Source organism: Oncorhynchus nerka, linkage group LG13 (genome assembly GCF_034236695.1).
Source record: "Oncorhynchus nerka isolate Pitt River linkage group LG13, Oner_Uvic_2.0, whole genome shotgun sequence".
Classification (NCBI taxonomy): Eukaryota; Metazoa; Chordata; class Actinopteri; order Salmoniformes; family Salmonidae; genus Oncorhynchus; species Oncorhynchus nerka.
This window is the reverse complement of record NC_088408.1, coordinates 96,265,092-96,291,346: the sequence shown is the minus strand read 5'-3', so window position 1 is coordinate 96,291,346 and position 26,255 is coordinate 96,265,092. Positions and strand designations below refer to the sequence as shown.

The following is a 26,255-nucleotide window of genomic DNA, read 5'->3' as shown; positions in this document are numbered from 1 at the left end:
GAAGTAATGCTGTCAATCATACCATCAGTTGGACCATGTCTCCCACCTGAAGCTTTATAATAGGACTCTTATTTAATGCTTTATAAAAGGACTCTTATTTAATGCTTTATAATAGGACTCTTATTTAATGCTTTATAAAAGGACTCTTATTTAATGCTTTATAAAAGGACTCTTATTTAATGCTTTATAATAGGACTCTTATTTAATGCTTTATAATAGGACTCGTATTTAAGGCTTTATAATAGGACTCTTATTTAAGGCTTTATAATAGGACTCTTATTTAAGGCTTTATCAAATGAATCTTACTTAAATAATAGGACTCTTACTTAAATAATAGGACTCTTACTTAAGGCTTTATAAGTATGCAACTTGAAGACCACATCTTTTGATTGTCTAAAAAGGTCCTAAGACATTCTGTAGTAGAAGATGAAATGCAAACACCGTGCAATTATATAAAACCTGTTGGGGATATTTACCTTTTGAAAGAGATTCTTGTGGGAGATTCTTGTGAGAGATTCTTGTGGGAGATTCTTGTGGGAGATTCTTGTGAGAGATTCTTGTGGGAGATTCTTGTGAGAGATTCTTGTGGGAGATTCTTGTGGGAGATTCTTGTGAGAGATTCTTGTGAGAGATATTTGTGGGAGATTCTTGTGAGAGATTCTTGTGAGAGATTCTTGTGGGAGATTCTTGTGGGAGATTCTTGTGAGAGATTCTTGTGGGAGATTCTTGTGAGAGATTCTTGTGAGAGATTCTTGTGAGAGATTATTGTGGGAGATTCTTGTGAGAGATTCTTGTGAGAGATTATTGTGGGAGATTCTTGTGAGAGATTCTTGTGGGAGATTCTTGTGGGAGATTCTTGTGAGAGATTCTTGTGAGAGATTCTTGTGAGAGATTCTTCCCCGCTCCCTGGGGACCCCCAACTGTTTCAGGTATATCTTTCTTTTTTTACTATTCCAGAACTAGTACACCTAATTCAACTTGTCAACTAATCATGAAGTCCTTGACTATGTGAATCAGGTGACTTAGTACAACAACACTGCAAAACGTCTTGGGGGGTCCCTGAGAAGAGGTTTGAGAACCCCTGCCCGAAGAAGCCACATCTCTCACCTAAATATTTGTGATAAAACACAGGAAATGAGAGAATGAGAGAAGGCGTGTGATTCTATGCCCTCAGGTAAAATCTCTCTCTCTCTCTTTGGTGTTTTTCTTTGTTATCAGTTGGGAGAGAGGCCAGTGTGTTGGGGTTGCTGTTTGTTTGATGTGGGAGTGATTTTCTTTTCTCCCGGCACAACATGCCATAACGTAATCCTAACGTCTTGTGGGGTCGGGTAGCAGATCACGGTGGAAAAGTAAAGGTTTTTTTCCCCCGTCAACTGCAGACGACATAAGGTGGATCTTTCTGTCTAGCTCTTTACCCCGGATGACCCTGACTCAGACAGGCCTTAAAGAGGGGCAACACACTCCAGACAGGCCTTAACGAGGAGCAACACGCTCCAGACAGGCCTTAACGAGGGGCAACACACTCCAGACAGGCCTTAACGAGGAGCAACACGCTCCAGACAGGCCTTAACGAGGGGCAACACGCTCCAGACAGGCCTTAACGAGGAGCAACACGCTCCAGACAGGCCTTAACGAGGGGCAACACACTCCAGACAGGCCTTAACGAGGGGCAACACACTCCAGACAGGCCTTAATGAGGGGCAATACGCTCCAGACAGGACTTAACGAGGGGCATCACGCTCCAGACAGGCCTTAACGAGGGACAACACGCTCCAGACAGGCCTTAACGAGGGGCAACACGCTCCAGACAGGACTTAACGAGGGGCAACACACTCCAGACAGGCCTTAACGAGGGGCAACACACTCCAGACAGGCCTTAACGAGGGGCATCACGCTCCAGACAGGCCTTAACGAGGGGCATCACGCTCCAGACAGGCCTTAACGAGGGGCATCACGCTCCAGACAGGCCTTAACGAGGGGCAACACGCTCCAGACAGGCCTTAACGAGGGGTAACACACTCCAGACAGGCCTTAACGAGGGGCATCACGCTCCAGACAGGCCTTAACGAGGGGCAACACGCTCCAGACAGGGCTTAACGAGGGGTAACACACTCCAGACAGGCATTAACGAGGGGCATCACGCTCCAGACAGGCCTTAACGAGGGGCAACACGCTCCAGACAGGCCTTAACGAGGGGTAACACACTCCAGACAGGACTTAACGAGGGGCAACACACTCCAGACAGGCCTTAACGAGGGGCAACACGCTCCAGACAGGCCTTAACGAGGGGCAACACGCTCCAGACAGGCCTTAACGAGGGGTAACACACTCCAGACAGGCCTTAACGAGGGGTAACACACTCCAGACAGGCCTTAACGAGGAGCAACACGCTCCAGACAGGCCTAAATGAATAGCCTAATTGACGAATAACTTGCTGTGCATAGATCTCCCCTGAAACGTGGATGTTTAAGCCTTACATATAACATTACATTACATTTAAGTCATTTAGCAGACATGTCTAGTTAGCAACCTTGCTTTGAAGTAGCCTACCTTATCCATTTGATCCCTGATTCATTGAACGAGGGAATCACTTCATAAAGACAAAAGGATTTGGTTGTTATGTTGAAACATTTTATATCAAAGGTGGCAACCACCCTCCAGGATAGCTACTGGGAGTGCAGGCTTTTGTTCCTGCCCTACTCTAACCACACTGTAGCCTAAACATCAGCCCTGGTCTAACATCATCCCTGGTCTAACATCATCCCTGGTCTAACCACACTGTAGCCTAAACATCATCCCTGGTCTAACCACACTGTAGCCTAAACATCATCCCTGGTCTAACCACACTGTAGCCTAAACATCATCCCTGGTCTAACATCATCCCTGGTCTAACCACACTGTAGCCTGAACATCAGCCCTGGTCTAACATCATCCCTGGTCTAACCACACTGTAGCCTAAACATCATCCCTGGTCTAACCACACTGTAGCCTAAACATCATCCCTGGTCTAACCACACTGTAGCCTAAACATCATCCCTGGTCTAACCACACTGTAGCCTAAACATCATCCCTGGTCTAACATCATCCCTGGTCTAACCACACTGTAGCCTAAACATCAGCCCTGGTCTAACCACGTTGTAGCCTAAACATCAGCTGCTCAACAGGACCTTGATAAGCAGACTTGGGTGTTTCTGGTCTGGATCAAACGCCAAGTCTGCACACTCAGCCGCTCTCCAGGCGGTGGTTTGACCACATGTTGACCACATGTTGACCACATGTTACTAACAGTCCAGTTCTACTTTGTGGGGGGTTAAGTGCCTTGATCAAGGGCACGACGGCAGGTATGTCTACATGGGATCAGACATAGGACTCTTCCAGTGTCAACAAAGCTTACTTGTTCATGTAAAGTAATAGTCATGAAAATTTGGTTAAAAATCATGGAAAATGTGTATAAACCTTTAATAGTGAATAATCAGAGGTCTCTACAGCATCATGTCATTTGTGAATATCGGTGAACATAGTGTAATGGTAGAAGACAGCTGCTGCACTTCTTTCTTCTCAAGTTAATCAGTGCGGAGCTCAAACTATGCTCTGTTATTGTTATTTAGGGGACAACCCTCCTGTGTCCTCTTTTCTAGATTAAAGTCTAAGAGTCTTGTTTGGATGTTGGAGAGTCACAAACCTGATTCTAAATGCCTGGACTATGGAGATGCTATGCTGTCCAGTCTAGGTCTAGGACTAGTCTTAATGTGGGTAAACTGTCCCTAAAAGTCTCGTCTGGATGTTGGAGAGCCACAAACCTTGATCCTAAACACCTGAGCAACCATGTACCGTGAGGGAGGTGGAGAATGTCATAACTCCCTCCCTCTATCTTTCCTTTCCTCTCCCACATACTTCTCTTCAGGTTAATAAATGATTAGCATTAGTAAATCCTCAGCAGGCAGCAGGAGAGTTCTTCGTTGACCCTGAGAGGGATTAAGAGGTCACAATTTACAGGTCATTGTGTTACAACTGAGCAGGAAACCACAGCATTAACTTCTCACACACACAGATTTAAACTAAACCCGTGGGGAACCATGGGAACAGTACTAGGATAGACTGCACTTATTATTATTTTTGGTATAAAATATTAGCCAGCCCTGATCGACTAAACAAAAGCGATACCTCTATGTTCCTATGTGACTTGGGTCTTTACATGAAGACTATCCAAAACGTTCAAGAGGAGAGCCTCAAGCGAGGTGAGAGAAGCATCGACTTGTGAAAACATGGGAATGTGTGAATGTTGAAGAACTAAGAAGCAGATTAGCCTTAAAAGCGTCTTGTGGGAGAAGAGTCGCTGTAGGCACTTCACAGTCTAAGACTTCTTAATAATTCACAAGTGGGGAAAGGAAGGGAAAGCCACAAATGGCAAGTCCTCAATAATCTATTTCAGTTCTGTGTCCTCCTGGTCTGCTGTGTTTCTGAACAGAATATTCTCCAGACATTTACATGGGAATGCTGTGCTGCAGTGGTTCACTTCTCTACACGGGGTCCTCTCCATTGGAACGGCTGTGTACGTGCCAAGAAAGCTACTACAGAGAAATATACTCCAGAGAAATCTACTCCAGAGAAATCTACTCCAGAGAAATCTACTCCAGAGAAATCTACTCCAGAGAAATTTACTCCAGAGAAATCTACTCCAGCTACTAGCAGACAGTAAAAGCTACTCCATCTACTAACAGACAGTGAAAGCTACTCCAACTACTAACAGACAGTGAAAGCTACTCCAGCTACTAACAGACAGTGAAAGCTACTCCAGCTAATAACAGACAGTGAAAGCTACTCTAGCTACTAACAGACAGTGAAAGCTACTCTAGCTACTAACAGACAGTGAAAGCTACTCCAGCTACTAACAGACAGTGAAAGCTACTCCAACTACTAGCAGACAGTGAAAGCTACTCCAGCTACTAACAGACAGTGAAAGCTACTCCATCTACTAACAGACAGTGAAAGCTATTCCAGCTACTAACAGACAGTGAAAGCTACTCCAGCTACTAACAGACAGTGAAAGCTACTCCAGCTACTAACAGACAGTGAAAGCTACTCCAGCTACTAACAGACAGTGAAAGCTACTCCAGCTACTAACAGACAGTGAAAGCTACTCCAGCTACTAGCAGACAGTGAAAGCTACTCCAGCTACTAACAGACAGTGAAAGGTACTCCAGCTACTAACAGACCGTGAACGCTACTCCAGCTACTAGCAGACAGTGAAAGCTACTCCAGCTACTAACAGACAGTGAAAGGTACTCCAGCTACTAACAGACAGTGAAAGCTACTCCAGCTACTAACAGACAGTGAAAACTACTCCAGCTACTAAGAGACAGTGAATTTCAGGCTTATGCGGGCTGTTTGAAACAGCAAGTGGTCTGAGGTTGTGCTAGTGGACTCTTTCACTCTCTTTCTCACTTTCTCTCTCTGAGGTTGCTAGTGGACTCTCTCACTCTCTTTCTCACTTTCTCTCTCTGAGGTTGCTAGTGGACTCTCTCACTCTCTTTCTCACTTTCTCTCTCTCTGAGGTTGCTAGTGGACTCTCTCACTCTCTTTCTCACTTTCTCTCTCTGAGGTTGCTAGTGGATTCTCTCACTCTCTTTCTCACTTTCTCTCTCTGAGGTTGCTAGTGGACTCTCTCTCACTCTCTTTCTCACTTTCTCTCTCTGAGGTTGCTAGTGGAATCTCTCACTCTCTTTCTCACTTTCTCTCTCTGAGGTTGCTAGTGGACTCTCTCACTCTCTTTCTCACTTTCTCTCTCTGAGGTTGCTAGTGGACTCTCTCACTCTCTTTCTCTCTCTGAGGTTGCTAGTGGACTCTCTCACTCTCTTTCTCACTTTCTCTCTCTGAGGTTGCTAGTGGACTCTCTCACTCTCTTTCTCACTTTCTCTCTCTGTGGTTGCTAGTGGACTCTCTCACTCTCTTTCTCACTTTCTCTCTCTGAGGTTGCTAGTGGACTCTCTCACTCTCTTTCTCACTTTCTCTCTCTGAGGTTGCTAGTGGACTCTCTCACTCTCTTTCTCACTTTCTCTCTCTGCGGTTGCTAGTGGACTCTCTCACTCTCTTTCTCACTTTCTCTCTCTGAGGTTGCTAGTGGACTCTCTCACTCTCTTTCTCACTTTCTCTCTCTGAGGTTGCTAGTGTACTCTCTCACTCTCTTTCTCACTTTCTCTCTCTGAGGTTGCTAGTTGATTTCCATCATGCGTTCAGAGGTAAACACGGAGGTATTCAAGCACAGCTAGGAGGAGTTCATTACAACAGAAAATAGTACCACTTCAGCTCCAAGTTCATTTTGGATGATGTTGCACAAACAAGGACCTTTGTTTTGACTTGTTGAACAAGGCTAGAGGGTGAGGTGCCCCAATCTGAACCCATACCTTTCATATTAACTGTTTAGAATTTTACATGAAAGAAAAAACTAACCTGGAACACAGCATCGCAGATAAACAACTGTAGCACTGCAGAAATAGAAGAAGTTTGGGGTGACGGCAGGACTGGACAGGACTATAACCAACAACAACTCTAGTACTGCAGAAATAGAACAAGTTTGGGGTGACGGCAGGACTGGACAGGACTATAACCAACAACAACTGTAGTACTGCAGAAATAGAACAAGTTTGGGGTGACGGCAGGACTGGACAGGACTATAACCAACAACAACTGTAGTACTGCAGAAATAGAACAAGTTTGGGGTGACGGCAGGACTGGACAGGACTATAACCAACAACAACTGTAGTACTGTTTGGGGTGACGGCAGGACTGGACAGGACTATAACCAACAACAACTGTAGTACTGTTTGGGGTGACGGCAGGACTGGACAGGACTATAACCAACAACAACTGTAGTACTGTTTGGGGTGACGGCAGGACTGGACAGGACTATAACCAACAACAACTGTAGTACTGTTTGGGGTGACGGCAGGACTGGACAGGACTATAACCAACAACAACTGTAGTACTGTTTGGGGTGACGGCAGGACTGGACAGGACTATAACCAACAACAACTGTAGTACTGTTTGGGGTGACGGCAGGACTGGACAGGACTATAACCAACAACAACTGTAGTACTGTTTGGGGTGACGGCAGGACTGGACAGGACTATAACCAACAACAACTGTAGTACTGTTTGGGGTGACGGCAGGACTGGACAAGACTATAACCAACAACAACTGTAGTACTGTTTGGGGTGACGGCAGGACTGGACAGGACTATAACCATCAACAACTGTAGTACTGTTTGGGGTGACGGCAGGACTGGACAGGACTATAACCAACAACAACTGTAGTACTGTTTGGGGTGACGGCAGGACTGGACAGGACTATAACCAACAACAACTGTAGTACTGTTTGGGGTGACGGCAGGACTGGACAGGACTATAACCAACAACAACTGTAGTACTGTTTGGGGTGACGGCAGGACTGGACAGGACTATAACCAACAACAACTGTAGTACTGTTTGGGGTGACGGCAGGACTGGACAGGACTATAACCAACAACAACTGTAGTACTGTTTGGGGTGACGGCAGGACTGGACAGGACTATAACCAACAACAACTGTAGTACTGTTTGGGGTGACGGCAGGACTGGACAGGACTATAACCAACAACAACTGTAGTACTGTTTGGGGTGACGGCAGGACTGGACAGGACTATAACCAACAACAACTGTAGTACTGTTTGGGGTGACGGCAGGACTGGACAGGACTATAACCAACAACAACTGTAGTACTGTTTGGGGTGACGGCAGGACTGGACAGGACTATAACCAACAACAACTGTAGTACTGTTTGGGGTGACGGCAGGACTGGACAGGACTATAACCAACAACAACTGTAGTACTGTTTGGGGACTGGACAGGACGGCAGGACTGGACAGGACTATAACCAACAACAACTGTAGTACTGTTTGGGGTGACGGCAGGACTGGACAGGACTATAACCATCAACAACTGTAGTACTGTTTGGGGTGACGGCAGGACTGGACAGGACTATAACCAACAACAACTGTAGTACTGTTTGGGGTGACGGCAGGACTGGACAGGACTATAACCAACAACAACTGTAGTACTGTTTGGGGTGACGGCAGGACTGGACAGGACTATAACCAACAACAACTGTAGTACTGTTTGGGGTGACGGCAGGACTGGACAGGACTATAACCAACAACAACTGTAGTACTGTTTGGGGTGACGGCAGGACTGGACAGGACTATAACCAACAACAACTGTAGTACTGTTTGGGGTGACAGGACTGGACAGGACTATAACCAACAACAACTGTAGTACTGTTTGGGGTGACGGCAGGACTGGACAGGACTATAACCAACAACAACTGTAGTACTGTTTGGGGTGACGGCAGGACTGGACAGGACTATAACCAACAACAACTGTAGTACTGTTTGGGGTGACGGCAGGACTGGACAGGACTATAACCAACAACACTTTATGATGTATTGCTCCTTCAAAACAGTTAGGCTGAAGTCAGGTGATCTTACTACCTGTCCAGGGGTAACTACTCCCCCTCTTCAGTCATTCTCCAGCTGACAGACAGACAGACAGACAGACAGACAGACAGACAGACAGACAGACAGACAGACAGAGTTAAGCTAGTTTAACTCCCTATCACTCTCTCTCTGTGTCTCTCTCTCTCTCCCATTTTCTCTATCTCTCTCCCCCTCATTCCCTCTCTTTCTCCCCCTCCTCCCTCTCTTTCTCCTATTCTTTCTCTCATTCTCCACCCACACCTTCTCAAGATCAAGTTCAATGTATATGTATTGTCCCAACTCGGAAATGTGTTGATCAGTCAGAGTTCAACAAAACTAAAAAACAACAAAAAACTTTAAAAACAGTGACAACCATACAACCAATATACTCTCTCGTCCTGTCACTTTCTCTCAAATCTCTTCCCTGTTGTTCTTGTTCCCTGTCAACTCCTGTAGTTTTTAAATCTCTCTTTCCCTCTCTCTCTCCCCTCCTTCCCTCTCTCTCTCTCTCTTGTCCTCTCTCTTCTCATCATCCCGCTCTCTTCCCTCCATCCATCTCTCTCTCCAGCAGTCCATGTCTTCTCTCCAAGGTAAGGTTGCAAAGCTACAAGTAATTTACAAAATGTACCAGAATCTTCAGTAATTTTGGTAATTAGCAGAAAATCTATTGCATTATATTGTAATGTATTAAACTTACAAAAATAAACAATATACAGTATTAATTTACTTTACACTGAAGAAAAATATAAACGCAAAGTGTAAAGTGTTGAACTAAAATAAAAGATACCAGAAATGTTCCGTACGCACAAAAAAGCTTATTTCACTAAAATGTTGTTGACAGATTTGTTTACATCCCTGTTCGTGAGCATTTCTCCTTTGCCAAGATAATCCATCCACCTGAAAGGCGTGGCATATCAAGAAGTTGATTAAACAGCATGATCATTACACAGGTGCACCTTGTGCTGGGGACAATAAAGGGCCACTGGAAAATGTGCAGTTGTCACAGTTTTGAGGGAGCGTGCAATATTGGCATGCTGACTGCAGGAATGTCCACCAAAGCTGTTGCCAGAGAATTTGATGTAAATCTCTGTACTATAAGCCGCCTCCAACACCGTTGTAGAACATTTTGCAGCACAACAGCAGACTGTGTGTAACCCTGCCAGCCCAGGACCTCCACATCCGGCTTCTTCTCCTGCGGGATCATCTGAGACCAGCCACCCGGGTGATCTGATGAAACTGTGGGTTTGTGAAACCAAAGAATTTCTGCACAAACTGTCAGAAACCATCTCAGGGAAGCTCATCTGCGTGCTCATCAACCTCACCAGGGTCTTGACTTGACTGCAGTTAAGTGTTGTAACCGACTTCAGTAGGCAAATGCTCACCTTCGAGGGCCACTGGCACACATGATAATGCACGGCCCCATGTCACAAAGATCTGTACACAATTCCTGGAAGCTGAAAGTGCCCCAGTTCTTCAATGGCCTGCATACTCACCAGACATGTCACTCATTGAGCATGTTTGGGATGCTGTGGATCAACGTATAAGACAGTATGTTCCAGTTCCCTCCAATATCCAGCAACTTCATACAGCCATTGAAGAGGAGTGGGACAAGATACCACAGGCCACAATCAACAGCCTGATCAACTCTATGTGAAGGAGATGTGTCGCGCTGTATGAGGCAAATGGTGGTCACACCAGATACTGACTGGTTATCTGATCCACGCCCCTTACTACTTTTCTTTTTAAGGTCTCTGTTACCAACAGATACATATCTGTATTCCCAGTCATGTGAAATCCATAGATTATAGCCTAATTAATTGACTGTAACTCAGTAAAATCTTTGAAATTGTTGCATGTTGCGTTTATATTTAACTCCAGTGTACGTGTCCATATTGTCCATGAGTTTCTAGTAAAAACAAACAAATAGCCTAATTAATAATGAAAAACAAACATTTAATCAACAATGGTATTCAATTACCTCTGCAACTCGTCCAACTATTGACTTTTTTCACAACTGCACGTTGTTTGAACCAAAAACATTGTCAACAAATACATATTGACAAAATAACTAAGTGTGTTAAGATATATATATATATATATAACCCATCAGTGAATATCTTTGGTGTTTCAGCATTAAACATCCGTCATACAGTATATATATTTATCTATATATATATATAAATATATATATAAAGGATGTTTCATGCTGAAACACCAAAGATATTCACTGATGGGTTATATGTAGGATAATGTTTAACAGCTTTGTCATCTTATTTATATTATTCCATATATTTTACATGTGATAAGGCCACACAGAGGGACAGAGATAATTACAGACACCTGCGATAATCTGAAGTAACCGGAAGGGTTACTAGACGTATTGTGATAGATTACATACAATCCTTGAAAGACAATTCTGGGAGTTTTACTGGTAAACGTCCCAGTAATACATCCTCCCTTTGTAAGGTTACTCCAGAGTACAGGAAGGCCTGATAGGGCTTGTTCTCTGATCACATGGGGGTTAGGGCATTAAGCCCCGGGGACTGCCCCAGCCTGAAACATCAGTCACTGGTGCTGCCACACACACACACACACACACACACACACACACACACACACAGAAACACAAACACACACACACAAAAACACACACACGCACGCACGCACGCACACACACACACACACACACACACACACACACACACACACACACACACACACACACACACACACACACACACACACACACACAAAAACACACGCACGCACGCACACACACACACACACACGCACACACACACACACACACACACACACACAAAAACACACGCACGCACGCACGCACACACACACACACACACACACACACACGGCACGGCGACCCCACTGCCGCCACACAAATGACTTATCTCCAGCAGGGCTCCAGTATTAATCCAGTCAGTTCCCATATACAGATTCTCTTCAGGTCAGCTCTGTGACAGTCCGATCCTATTAACTCTTAACGTCATTCTCAACGTCACCATGTCCATGTCTATGGATTTCCTCTAAATGTGCATTTTGAACTAGCTGAAAGTCATACTTAAGCATCAAAGGCCTTCAGGGGAACAATGTCGCTAGATATGTATTTCCATGCTTAGGATGTTCCTCCTGGCGTAACGGTGTGACTTAGGCAGCCGGTTTAAACATATTAATGTCTTAAAGCAACTCTTCTGTGAAAATCTCACTTTTATATGTTCATATTGTGTTAACTTGTACCCCCAAAATAATGTTGTTGACCAAGTCGTATGTATTTGTGGCCAAAGGATAAATTGGAGGGAAACAAAAAAACACTTCAAAAACCCTCAAACAGTTCCTTTTTTAATTTAAATTCTCCGGTGGAGAAAAGGATCCTTCATGACACTTGGGAAGACACGAGCTTACGGCACACAAGCAAGCTAGCTAGCAAACCAAGCAATTCACAGAGATTCATATTGTTGCATAGGACAGCGCCTATGCAACAATATCTTCAGTGACTTTCTATTTCAAATTATGTGGTTTGTAAGAGTTGGCCCTGCTGGCTGTTTAGAAGCAGTTAACATGCTAACGTTAGCTAATGTTAGCTAGCTAGGCAACAAGACAGGAAGTCGAAGTAGATCCTCCATACAACAACAATATCGCCATTCCTTACTCTTTTAAATACTTTGGATTGTAGCTAACTGTTTTATGTCAAGAGGAAACCTAATTGGCTGTTATTGACTGATATAGGTAGCAGTAGTAGCTAGCTAGCGTCACAACTAGCTTGTTAGGTAGCCAACAACAAAAATATCAGGATTATAGGATTACAAAGCACCCTAGTAGTTCCATCGTGCATTTCCAAATCCTGAATCCAATCCATCCATAATATTTTATAATATTTGACTTGGTGCAGCCGGTAGTGATTCGTGGGTTGACTGATAACCCGCAGTCCATGCAGTTATATCAACGGGGCGGGTGAGTTGAGGGTCATGAAATATTGTGTGGATGAAAGGCGGGTGGGTGGTGGGCAGGTGATAAAGAGAAAACAATGAATTAAAAACCAATAAATGAATCATTCTTGTGCAATTCATATCTACATTGCGGTATTTCTTTCATTATTTTTTACCTGACATTAGTGCGTAAGCCTTTTAGCTTTAGGGCCTAACAGCACGTGCGCCATATACACACCAATCGCCAAATGTTTTTAGGAACTTGGGCTGATCCACTGAGGCAAAAAGGACTATGTCAGAGTTTAATTCAATAAGAGAAAACCTGCGAAGTGGAGAGTTAAAAATAAGGGAGGGCCAGAACAGTAATGTTTTGGAAAGAATTTGTGAAGTGGTAAAAGACGATGGTAGCAGTGAACTGAATCTGAATTTAAGGAAATTAAAAGCAATGAAAACATCCCAACATGTATTTGATAGGTCAAACTTACATTTTTCACATTTTTCAATTTTTTTGGCAATTTCTCCCCGGTCCCTATACATCCACTGCACGACAGAAGCAGAGATGAAAGAAAAAAACTTTACTGGTGTCAATCTGATTGAAGCATCCATCGATATCTGAAATTATTCAGAAATTATTCTGGTTTATTTTGTCTTCTAGGGCAGTAACTGCTGTATTTATCTACTTATAGATGATTATTATTATTATTATATATTATTCTATTATAAACTGACTAACAAATAGGCTATGCAAAAATGTTGGAAATTATAAGCAGAAATATATATAAATTAGGGTTAAAAAAAAACTTCATCCTGTAACCCCCCCCCCCCCCTGTCAAAAAAAAATTCTGCCAGGCTGTGGCTCGGGTGGTTGATGTCCTTGATGATCTTTTTGGCCTTCCTGTGACATCGGGTGATGTAGGTGTCCTGGAAGGCGGGCCTGTTGGGCAGACCGCACCACCCTCTGGAGAGCCCTGCGGTTGCAGGCGGTGCAGTTGCCGTACCAGGCAGTGATACAGCCCAACAGGATCCTCTCAATTGTGCATCTGTTAAAGTTTGTGACGGTTTTAGGTGCCAAGCCAAGAGGTGCTGTTACACCTTCTTCACCACACAGTCTGTGTGGGTGGACCATTTCAGTTTGTCAGTGATGTATATGCCGAGGAACTTGAAGCTTTCCACCTTCTCCACTGCGGTCCCGTCGATGTGGATAGGAGCGTGCTGACTGTTGGACTGTTGGGAAAGCATTCCTCATGAAGCTGGTTGAGAGAATGCCAAGAGTGTGCAAAGCTGTCATCAAGGAAAAGGGTGGCTATTTGTAGAATCTCAAATATAAAATATATTTAGATTTATTTAGCACTTTTTTTTGGTTCCTACATGATTCCATATGCGTTATTTCATAGTTTTGATGTCTTCATTATTATTCTACAATATAGAAAATAGTAAAATATATATACATATTAAAACCTTGAATGAGTAGGTGTTGTAAAACTTTTGACCAGTAGTGTACAGTAGTCAGACCTTTCACTGACATCACCAACACATCAAGAAAAAAGATCTCAGTGTTTTTGTACAGCAACCTACAGCTCTTCTGCTCTTGATTCATTGGTTCCCTTTCCTGCCTGCTGTTATTGATGGTTCTATTCTTAAAGTGCCCTACATTTGGACCCCTTACAGGGAGGATGACTTGCAATGCCAGGAATGCCTGCTCTGAGGCACTAGTGATATATTTGGACTTGCACGGCTGTCTCTGTGTTGCTGTGAAGTAGCGCCGGGCAACTTTACAGTACGACAGTATGTCAGGCCAGTACGACAGTACGTCAGGCCAGTACGACAGTACGTCAGGCCAGTACGACAGTACGTCAGGCCAGTACGACAGTACGTCAGGCCAGTACGACAGTACGTCAGGCCAGTACGACAGTACGTCAGGCCAGTACGACAGTATGTCCGGCCAGTACAACGTGTCAGAGGGCACTTCTACTGACTTATTTACACCACTGTGTAGGATATGTCACCCAATGAGAGTGCAGCCTTTTCAGACCAGGAAGGAATCTAAAATAGGCCTCATGTAAGGTATGGCTACTCCTTGTGAGAGTGGTAGGTAAAGTACACGCAGGTTGACGCAGGTTGACGTTTATTTTCATGAATCTTGCCCTGGAAAGTTTTGTTGTTGTGTATCATACGTTCGGTTTACTAGCTTCAAACAGCTGAAAATAAAATATTTTTAGTTCTGAAAAATATATTTCACAGCGTTTTAGATAGTACAATGAATCTGTACACTACACTTGCTTGTTTTTGTTACATGAACTGAAATTAGGGGAACTATTAGAATGTTTGCAACCAGGAAATGGTGAAGCGATTTCTGCATAGTGCATTTTTAAAGGTTTTGTGTGAGCAGTGTTTTGCCACATCAAGCTGCCAAAGGAACCTGAAACACACCACAGTGAAACACACACATACTCCTACCTCAAAACACAACCTCTGTACGTCTTTGTTCTCTGGTTATTTTGATGTGCAAATGCCTTGACCGGAGACTTCAACAAAACTCTTTGAGTTTCTCAGGGCTTCCATTAGGATGCGCTTCCACTTTAATCTGTGTATGTGTGGTTTTCTTCCGGTAGTACCCAGGTCCAATTCCAGGTGTTGAGCTAGTTGTCCTCTTTGAACTCCAGAAGGGCCTCTTCCTGACTGTGTTAGAACATGCTCAGACCTACCAGCTACACCAGTCCCCACCCTCCTTCCTCTTGTTACTCATTCCCCTTCTCCTCGTCTCCCCCCCACCTCTCCTACTCATCCTTCTTCCTGTTCTCCTCTCCCACGTCCCACTCTTCAACCACTACTTCCACCTCCCTCTCTCCACCTGCCTCTCTCCACCTCCCTCTCTTCACCTTCCTCTCTCCACCTCCCTCTCTCCACCTGCCTCTCTCCACCTCCCTCTCTTCACCTCCCTCTCTCCACCTCCCTCTCTCCACCTCCCTCTCTCCACCTCCCTCTCTCCACCTGCCTCTCTCCACCTCTCCTTCCTCACTGAAGTGAACTGAAGTGAAAATGATAGAATGGGTGATATGTGCCCCAACTGCAGTGTTCTTAGAGCTTATATGGGGAGAGCGAGAGAGAAAGAAAGGGATAGAAAGGAGAGAGAGATAGTGTGAGAGAGAGAGAGAGAGAGAGACACAGAGAGACAGCGACAGAGAGAGAGAGAGAGACATAGAGAGACAGCGACAGGGACAGAGACACAGAGAGAGAGAGAGAGAGAGAGAGAGAGAGAGACACACACATAGAGACAGCGACAGACAGAGAGAGAGAGAGAGAGACACACAGAGAGACAGCGACAGAGACAGAGAGAAAGAGAGACACAGAGAAACAGAGAGAGAGAGAGAGACACAGAGAGACAGAGACCGACAGAGAGAGAGAGAGAGACACAGAGACACAGAGAGACAGTGACAGAGACAAAGAGAGACACAGAGACACAGAGACATCGACAGAGACAGAGAGAGAGACACAGAGACAGCGACAGAGACAGAGAGAAAGAGAGACAGCGACAGAGACAGAGAGAAAGAGAGACAGAGACAGAGACATTGAGAGAGAGAGAGAGAGAGAGAGAGAGAGAGAGAGAGAGAGAGAGAGAGACAGTTAACTCTAACCTGACTGTAATTATGTTGATCACACAGTGGTGCAAGCCGTATTAAACCTGTGTGCCTGGGAACCACAATTCTATCCCTGAGAACTGTGTTTAACCGTGTTTTTAATAAGAGAGATGAACAGTTGTTTCAGGGGGAGAAAAGTAGGGTAACTAAAGTAACAACTGTGTCTGTAATGACATGGCTTGTTTCCTCAGAAGGTATTCAGGACATACAGAAGAACACACCTTCCTCTTAACCTCTTACGGATCTGCACATTTTTGTCAATTTTAGCCAAAAATGACATACCCAAATCTAACTGCCTGTAGCTCAGGACCTGAAGCAAAGATATGCATATTCTTGATACCATTTGAAAGGAAACACTTTGAAGTTTGTGTAAATGTGAAATGAATGTAGGAGAATATAACACAATAGATCTGGTAAAAGATAATGCAAAGAAAAAAAAACATTTTTTTTTGTACGCTCTTAACTTCTCTACACCTTCTCTTAACTTCTCTACACCTTCTCTTAACTTCTCTACACCTTCTCTTAACTTCTCTACACCTTCTCTTAACTTCTCTACACCTTCTCTTAACTTCTCTACACCTTCTCTTAACTTCTCTACACCTTCTCTTAACTTCTCTACACCTTCTCTTAACTTTTCACACAAGCAGGGCTCCTGCCATTCTCTGCGAAGTAAGAAGGAGTATTTTTACTTTTTTAGATGGGGTCTGAAAACTATACATCTATGGACAGACCCAGACCATCCCTGGACAGACCCAGACCAGCCTTGGACAGGCCCAGACCAGCCCTGGACAGACCCAGACCAGCCCTGGACAGACCCAGACCAGCCCTGGACAGGCCCAGACCAGCCCAGGACAGGCCCAGACCAGCCCTGGACAGACCCAGACCAGCCCTGGACAGACCCAGACCAGCCCAGGACAGGCCCAGACCAGCCCTGGACAGACCCAGACCAGCCCTGGACAGACCCAGACCAGCCCTGGACAGGCCCAGACCAGCCCTGGACAGGCCCAGACCAGCCCAGGACAGACCCAGACCAGCCGTGGACAGACCCAGACCAGCCTGGACAGACCCAGACCAGCCTGGACAGACCCAGACCAGCCCTGGACAGGCCCAGACCAGCCCAGGACAGACCCAGACCAGGACAGACCCAGACCAGGCCTGGACAGACCCAGACCAGCCTGGACAGACCCAGACCAGGACAGACCCAGACCAGCCCTGGACAGGCCCAGACCAGCCCAGGACAGACCCAGACCAGGACAGACCCAGACCAGGCCTGGACAGACCAGCCCAGGACAGACCCAGACCAGGCCTGGACAGACCCAGACCAGCCCTGGACAGACCCAGACCAGCCCTGGACAGACCCAGACCAGCCTTGAACAGACCCAGACCAGCCTTGGACAGACCCAGACCAGCCCTGGACAGACCCAGACCAGCCCTGGACAGACCCAGACCAGCCCTGGACAGACCCAGACCAGCCCAGGACAGACCCATACCAGCCCTGGACAGACCCAGACCAGCCCTGGACAGACCCAGACCAGCCCTGGACAGACCCAGACCAGCCCTGGACAGACCCAGACCAGCCCAGGACAGACCCAGACCAGCCCTGGACAGGCCCAGACCAGCCCAGGACAGGCCCAGACCAGCCCTGGACAGACCCAGACCAGCCCTGGACAGGCCCAGACCAGCCCTGGACAGACCCAGACCAGCCCTGGACAGGCCCAGACCAGCCCAGGACAGGCCCAGACCAGCCCTGGACAGACCCAGACCAGCCCTGGACAGACCCAGACCAGCCCAGGACAGGCCCAGACCAGCCCTGGACAGACCCAGACCAGCCCTGGACAGACCCAGACCAGCCCTGGACAGGCCCAGACCAGCCCAGGACAGACCCAGACCAGCCCTGGACAGACCCAGACCAGCCCTGGACAGACCCAGACCAGCCCTGGACAGACCCAGACCAGCCCTGGACAGACCCAGACCAGCCCTGGACAGACCCAGACCAGCCCTGGACAGACCCAGACCAGCCTTGGTCTATTTATGAACAAAAATAAAGTTGAATGAGTTCATAGCAAATACATTCAACATAAATAGCAATAATGACAAAGCACATACAGAGTGAAAGAGAGGCAAGAGCAACCAATCAATACAAACCATCTCTAGATGAGATATTGAACTAAATGAAAAGCATGGCTCTTAGTTTGTAGGCCTATATTGCAGAGTTCTAACTTTAAAAAATAATACCAGACTCCTCAACTTTAGAAATGCACGACCTTCTGCTACAGTCCTCACAGACATCCATATAGCTTTCTCCATAAGTAGGAGTCGGAGACAAGCAACCATTACCAAGACAACGGGATCTAGTCCTCTGTGTCCCAAAATGGCACCATATTCTCTATGCAGTGCACTACCATTGGCCAGAGTCCCTATGAGTGTATTAAGTAGGGTAGAGGGTGCCATAGAGACGCAGCCAAACAGGATCTAGTTGTCATATCAGCAATGACTTGCTGATGAGGAGCATCTACTCAGCTACATGTCCGAATGCATCTTCAAATAGCACCCTATTCCCTATATAGTACACTACTGTTGACCAGAGCCCTATTCCCTATATAGTACACTACTGTTGACCAGAGCCCTATTCCCTATATAGTGCACTACTGTTGACCAGAGCCCTATTCCCTATATAGTGCACTACTGTTGACCAGAGCCCTATTCCCTATATAGTGCACTACTGTTGACCAGAGCCCTATTCCCTATATAGTACACTACTGTTGACCAGAGCCCTATTCCCTATATAGTACACTACTGTTGACCAGAGCCCTATTCCCTATATAGTGCACTACTGTTTACCAGAGCCCTATTCCCTATATAGTACACTACTGTTGACCAGAGCCCTATTCCCTATATAGTGCACTACTGTTGACCAGAGCCCTATTCCCTATATAGAACACTACTGTTGACCAGAGCCCTATTCCCTATATAGTGCACTACTGTTGACCAGAGCCCTATTCCCTATATAGTGCACTACTGTTGACCAGAGCCCTATTCCCTATATAGTACACTACTGTTGACCAGAGCCCTATTCCCTATATAGTACACTACTGTTGACCAGAGCCCTATTCCCTATATAGAACACTACTGTTTACCAGAGCCCTATTCCCTATATAGTACACTACTGTTTACCAGAGCCCTATTCCCTATATAGTGCACTACTGTTGACCAGAGCCCTATTCCCTATATAGTACACTACTGTTGACCAGAGCCCTATTCCCTATATAGTACACTACTGTTGACCAGAGCCCTATTCCCTATATAGTACACTACTGTTTACCAGAGCCCTATTCCCTATATAGTCCACTACTGTTAACCAGAGCCCTATTCCCTATATAGTACACTACTGTTTACCAGAGCCCTATTCCCTATATAGTCCACTACTGTTAACCAGAGCCCTATTCCCTATATAGTACACTACTGTTTACCAGAGCCCTATTCCCTATATAGTCCACTACTGTTTACCAGAGCCCTATTCCCTATATAGTGCACTACTGTTGACCAGAGCCCTATTCCCTATATAGTGCACTACTTTAGATCAGAGCCCTATTCCCTATATAGAACACTACTGTTGACCAGAGCCCTATTCCCTATAGGCCCCTGGTCTAAAGAAGTGCACTACAAATGGAATAGGGTGCCATTTGGGACACAACCCTCAGAAAACACATCAGTGAAACAACCTCCAGTGAAACAACCTCCAGTGAAACAACCTCCAGTGAAACAACCCCCAGTGAAACAACCTCCAGTGAAACAACCCCCAGTGAAACAACCTCCAGTGAAACAACCTCCAGTGAAATCTCCAGTGAAACAACCTCCAGTGATCGGGTGAAGATCTGGGTCACCTCCACTGTAACCCTGCTTCAGAACCACCACCTTCATCATGTGTTCCTGCGTCAGTTACGGTACAAAACATGAGTGTACAAAACATTAGGAACACCTTAATACTGAGTTGCACCCCCCCCCCCCCCCTCTTGTTACCCTTCGTCGGGGCATGGACTCTAAAAGTTGTCGAAAAGCATTCCACAGGGTTGCTGGACCATGTTGACTCCAATTGCTTTCCACGGTTGTGTCAAGTTGGTTGGATGTTATTTTGGGGTGGTGGAACATTCTTGATCCACACAGGAAACTGTTGAGGGTGAAAAACCCAGCAGCGTTGCAGTTCTTGACACAAACAGGTGCACCTGGCACCTACTACCATACCCTGTTCAAAGGCATTTGTTTGTTCTGTCTTGCTCATTCTCTGAATGACAGACATAATCCACGTCTCAATTGTCTCAAGGCCTAAAAATCCTTCTTTAACCCGTCTCCTCCCCTTCATTTACTCATTTACTTATTGAGTGACCTCAATAAGGGATCATAGCTTTCACCTGGATTCACCTGGTCAGTGTGTGTCATGGAAAGAGCAGGTATTCCTAATGTTTTGTACACTCAGTGAACAGTAGTTGTGTAAATAGATGTGACAGCGGGAAGAAGAAGGTAGGAAGGATGAAAGGTGCACTTACCGCGAACAGAGATCCCTGATAGAGACATGCTCCTGTGGGTGAAGAGGACGAGGAGGAGGAGGAGGAGGAAGAGGGGAGAACACAACAGCGTTAAGAGCAAGTTCAAAAGGTATTTCAATGTACAATACAATCTTTTTTGAAGAATGCACTTAAAGCCTTATACCTACATAAATATTACACCACGACCTAGGTAAGAGCAGGTAAAAAAAAAAAAAAGCTAGACATTTTTATGTGTGTGTGAGACGTGTGTCCATCCGAACCAGTACATGGTCTCACTCTTGACTTGCACAGTAGCCTGTAGCCATTACGTAAAGACGCTGAACATTTAAACAACAGAGTGGCCATTATTCTCCTTTGCTCAATTCGAAGACTAAACATAGAAAACATGAACTAGCAGTGAGAGAGAGAGAGAGAGAGAGAGAGAGACAGGCGGACAGGCGGGGACGTTTCAATACATCTGGGGTGTGGGGGGTCAACCTGAGAGTTGAACAGACTTCACACACACCCCAAAAAGCACCACAACAGCAGTGAAACGGATGTGAACAACTGTGGTGTAGTCTGCTGTACATGTGATGTGACCGACCAGGTGCCCAACCCAGGTCTGGGTGCCACAAGATAGTTAGCCAACTAAGCTAAAAACCTAGGTAGTGTAAGGCTTCAGGTCCAGCAGATGTTTTAGACTACTTTGTCTACCTCAGCGCCATCTGAGACCACTGTCCCCTGAGACCACTGTCCCCCTGAGACCACTGTCCCCTGAGACTACTATCCCCTGAGACCACTGTCCCCCTGAGACCACTGTCCCCTGAGACCACTGTCCCCTGAGACTACTATCCCCTGAGACCACTGTCCCCCTGAGACCACTGTCCCCTGAGACCACTGTCCCCCTGAGCCCACTGTCCTCTGAGCCCACTGTCCTCTGAGCCCACTGTCCTCTGAGCCCACTGTCCTCTGAGCCCACTGTCCCCTGAGCCCACTGTCCCCTGAGCCCACTGTCCTCTGAGCCCACTGTCCTCTGAGCCCACTGTCCTCTGAGCCCACTGTCCTCTGAGCCCACTGTCCTGTGAGCCCACTGTCCCCTGAGACCACTGTCCCCCTGAAACAACTGTCCCCTGAGCCCACTGTTCTCTGAGCCCACTGTCCCCTGAGACCACTGTCCCCCTGAGCCCACTGTCCTCTGAGACAGTTGTCTACATTATTCAAATGGAAACTCAAGATTGACTGTGTAATGTTATTTTTATTTCACCTTTATTTAACCAGGTAGGCCAGTTGAGAACACCTTTATTTAACCAGGTAGGCCAGTTGAGAACAAGTTCTCATTTACAACTGCGACCTGGCCAAGATAAAGCAAAGCAGTGCGACACAAACAACAACAGAGTTACACATGGAGTAAAACAAACATACAATCAATAATACAGTAGAAAAACCTACATACAGTGTGTGCAAATGAGTTAGGATAAGGGAGGTAAGGCAATACATAGGCCATGGAGGCAATATAATTACAATATAGCAATTAAACACTGGAGTGAAGATGAGTGTGCAAGTAGAGATACTGGGGTGCAAAGGATTAAAAGGATCAACATTTAAAAAAATATATACAAAAAAAATAAAGATAAAAATAACAGTATGGAGACGAGGTAGTTGGATGGGCTATTTACAGATGGGCTATGTACAGGTGCAGTGATCTGTGAGCTGCTATGACAGCTGGTGCTTAAAGTTAGTGAGGGAGATATGAGTCTCCAGCTTCGGTGATTTTTGCAGTTCGTTCCAGTCATTGGCAGCAGAGAACTGGAAGGAAAGGTGGCCAAAGGAGGATTTGGCTTTGGGGGTGACCAGTGAGATATACCTGCTGGAGTGAGTGCTACGGGTGGGTGTTGCTATGGTGACCAGTGAGCTGAGATAAGGCGGGGCTATACCTAGCAAAGACTTATAGATGACCTGGAGCCAGTGAGTTTGGCGACGAATATGAAGCGAGGGCCAGCCAACAAGAGCATCCAGGTAGCAGTGGTGGGTGGTATATGGGGCTTTGGTGACAAAACGGATGGCACTGTGATAGACTACATCACATTTGCTGAGTAGAGTGTTGGAGGCTATTTTGTAAATGAAAAAACATATTTTTTTAAACTAAATTTTAATACTGGCTATGATTATATTTCCTCTTGGCCTGTGCGGTTATGTACTTTAAAAGCTGAGCATGATCTCTGTAGATCTTTTTGAGTTATTATTGTATTATACGACATCATAAAGCCTTATACAGGCTTATAACAGGTAATACGCCATTATACCTGCAGGCTGTCAGTAAAGTGTTCTACCCACAGGGTTTTCTCATGTCCTTCAGTGAATGAATGTCCAGCAGTTGCCCTATGGGAGAGAGCACCAGATCCACATCTAAACTTTGCCTTACAGTCCTGCAGAGACCCTTATGGCAAGATGGTACAGACAGATAGGGTAGCTCTGCTTCTAGCTCATAAACAACTTCGCAGTATTTTAAAAATATAAAAAATGGTGTGTTATTTCTTACATTATGAGCCCAGGACATTTGTTTGTGTTATTACATACAGCATTCTAATATTTATATATTCTTTAATTGCATTATTTTACTTTTAGGTTTGTGTGTATTGTGTTTATTGTTGTGAATTATTAGATAGTACTGCACTGTTGGAGCTAGAAACACAAGCATTTAGTTAGATACTACTGCACTGTTGGAGCTAGAAACACAAGCATTTAGTTAGATATTACTGCACTGTTGGAGCTAGAAACACAAGCATTTAGTTAGATATTACTGCACTGTTGGAGCTAGAAACACAAGCATTTAGTTAGATACTACTGCACTGTTGGAGCTAGAAACACAAGCATTTAGTTAGATACTACTGCACTGTTGGAGCTAGAAACACAAGCATTTAGTTAGATACTACTACACTGTTGGAGCTAGGAACACAAGCATTTAGTTAGATACTACTACACTGTTGGAGCTAGAAACACAAGCATTTAGTTAGATATTACTGCACTGTTGGAGCTAGGAACACAAGCATTTAGTTAGATACTACTACACTGTTGGAGCTAGGAACACAAGCATTTAGTTAGATACTACTGCACTGTTGGAGCTAGAAACACAAGCATTTAGTTAGATACTACTACACTGTTGGAGCTAGGAACACAAGCATTTAGTTAGATACTACTGCACTGTTGGAGCTAGAAACACAAGCATTTCGCTACACCCCGCAATAACATCTGCTAAATATGTGTATGTGACCAATAACATCTGCTAAATATGTGTATATTTATATTTATTTGACTGAACCGTGATAGAATATGTATGTTTCCATGCCATTGGAGTTGATTGTGATGAGGTAAAACCTTAGCCTAGGGGTTTAACTATATTTAGGTTGCAGTCAAACAAGTACATGTGTGTGTGTGAGTGACTGTGAGGCATTTGATCAATTCAATCTCAGTTAGAGGCAGATTATAGATGACAGATTTACCTGGCTGGTTGGGATTATATTCTGTCTGGACATGAATAATAAATCAGACAAATGGGACATTTCTTTCCACACAGAGAAAGCGAGGAAAGAAGCCAGCTGGTTTATAGAGTGGTGTATTCCCCTGTTATAACATGTGGATCCAAAGATGTGCATACGGCCTATTCTTAAAAGTCATCTTGAGTTGTATTTCTGTTTTAGAATGTCAGAACTAAATTTCACTTAATAACCAGAAAATATATATTTAGAACCTAAACACAGTCAAATATACTGCCTATGTTTGCAACGCAACCTTTTGCGATATATTAATATATATGAATAATATCCAAGCCTAACCGTTTTTTAAATATATTTTTTTACAGATGTTCTTTCCATAATCGATAAATAAAAAGTTAATTCACGTGATTGAATAAGAGACTAAAATACTCACCATGTATTTCTGAAGTGGCGGTGAGAAGAATTCCAGCCAAAGCGGCTACGAGGATCCATTGTAAAGCCATAGTCACAAGGCATTCAATCCAATGGGGCAGAACTTAAATGCAGAATCTTTCTATTTCAAAACTAATCGATTCTCAGATATCATTATTGATTTTCCGATGTTTCAGATAAACGACAACACTGGGCAAAGCCAGCCAGAAGAATGTTTGACTGGGCTGGAGAATAGTTCAGAAGTTACACGTAAAGACAGCAGGTAGGAACGGGGACCCCCTCTCTCTCTAGCTCTCTCACTAACTCTGAAAAACGCTGCAGGTCTGGACTCCAGAGCGAAGGAATGCAGTCCCAACTGTTCGCGATCGGCGAAACTTCAAGACAAAAACGCACGCAGGTGTCATCGATCGTAGATTTAAAAGCTGTACAGCATGACGACGTACGAAAATCCGTTTCCAGCCCGTATAATTATAGACTAAAATCCGCTCGCTCACTTGCAATGGTCGCGCTGTGCAAGAACTGAGGCGACGCTATAAAGTGCCCTGCTATGCAGGGTTTCTTTTCCCTCTCTCTCCAAGCACACTCCAAACCGTAGGACGTCCCCCAGCACACCACCCGGACGATTGAATGCAGTCTAGGGATAGAAACGTATGATGTGCGGTCTGCTCTAAATGAATAAAATATAGGGCTTTGCTCTGCAACAACAGCTATGTGACATCTTTCTCATTCCTCTAATCATGCTTGAACAGGCCCAATATGCTACCAGGTTGTTATGCGTTCCATTTGAACGGGCCCAACAATATGCTACCAGGTTGTTATGAGTTCCGTCTGAACGGTCCCAACAATATGCTACCTGGTTGTTATGAGTTCCGTCTGAACGGTCCCAACAATATGCTACCAGGTTGTTATGAGTTCCGTCTGAACGGTCCCAACAATATGCTACCAGGTTGTTATGAGTTCCGTCTGAACGGGCCCAACAATATGCTACCAGGTTGTTATGGGTTCTGTTTGAACAGGCTCAATATGCCCAATATGCTACCAGGTTGTTATGGGTTCTGGATTGAACAGGCTCATCAGGCCCAATATGCTACCAGGTTGTTCTGTTTGGGTTCTGTTTGAACAGGCCCAATATGCTACCAGGTTGTTATGGGTTCTGTTTGAACAGGCTCAATATGCCCAATATGCTACCAGGTTGTTATGGGTTCTGTTTGAACAGGCTCAATATGCCCAATATGCTACCAGGTTGTAATGGGTTCTGTTTGAACAGGCTCAATAAGCTACCAGGTTGTTATGGGTTCTGTTTCTCCTTCTCCCCCCCCCCTTAAAAGACCTAGATGCACTATTGTAAAGTGGCTGTTCCACTGGATGTCATAAGGTGAAAGCACCAATTTGTAAGTCGCTCTGGATAAGAGCGTCTGCTAAATGACTTAAATGTTAAAATGTTAAATGTTTGAACAGGCTCAATATGCCCAATATGCTACCAGGTTGTTATGGGTTCTGTTTGAACAGGCTCAACAGGCCCAATATGCTACCAGGTTGTTATGGGGTTCTGTTTGTAGTAGCAATTGCATATTATAGTGTTATAAAACAATCCATTATTGCTGGCCTATAAACATACTCAAATTTGGAAGAACTGACAATTAAATAAACAATCCATTCAGCAAGCAGGTTGGAAGAGCTGACATTCCTCTAGGTCACACAGGAGCAACCTAATCT

At 45.0% G+C, this 26,255-nt stretch overlaps 1 protein-coding gene across 1 annotated transcript in view; it reads right to left on the bottom strand.

Annotated features, from left to right (window-relative positions):
- LOC115122266 (extracellular matrix organizing protein FRAS1-like) overlaps window positions 1-25,137 on the bottom strand; it is a 523,719-nt gene extending 498,582 nt beyond the window's left edge. Inside the window, 2 exon segments of the mRNA XM_065027018.1 lie at window positions 20,635-20,666; window positions 24,541-25,137. Coding sequence (XP_064883090.1) covers window positions 20,635-20,666; window positions 24,541-24,610 — 102 coding nt within the window. The 5' untranslated portion in view covers window positions 24,611-25,137.
- Window positions 25,138-26,255: the final 1,118 nt, after the last annotated feature.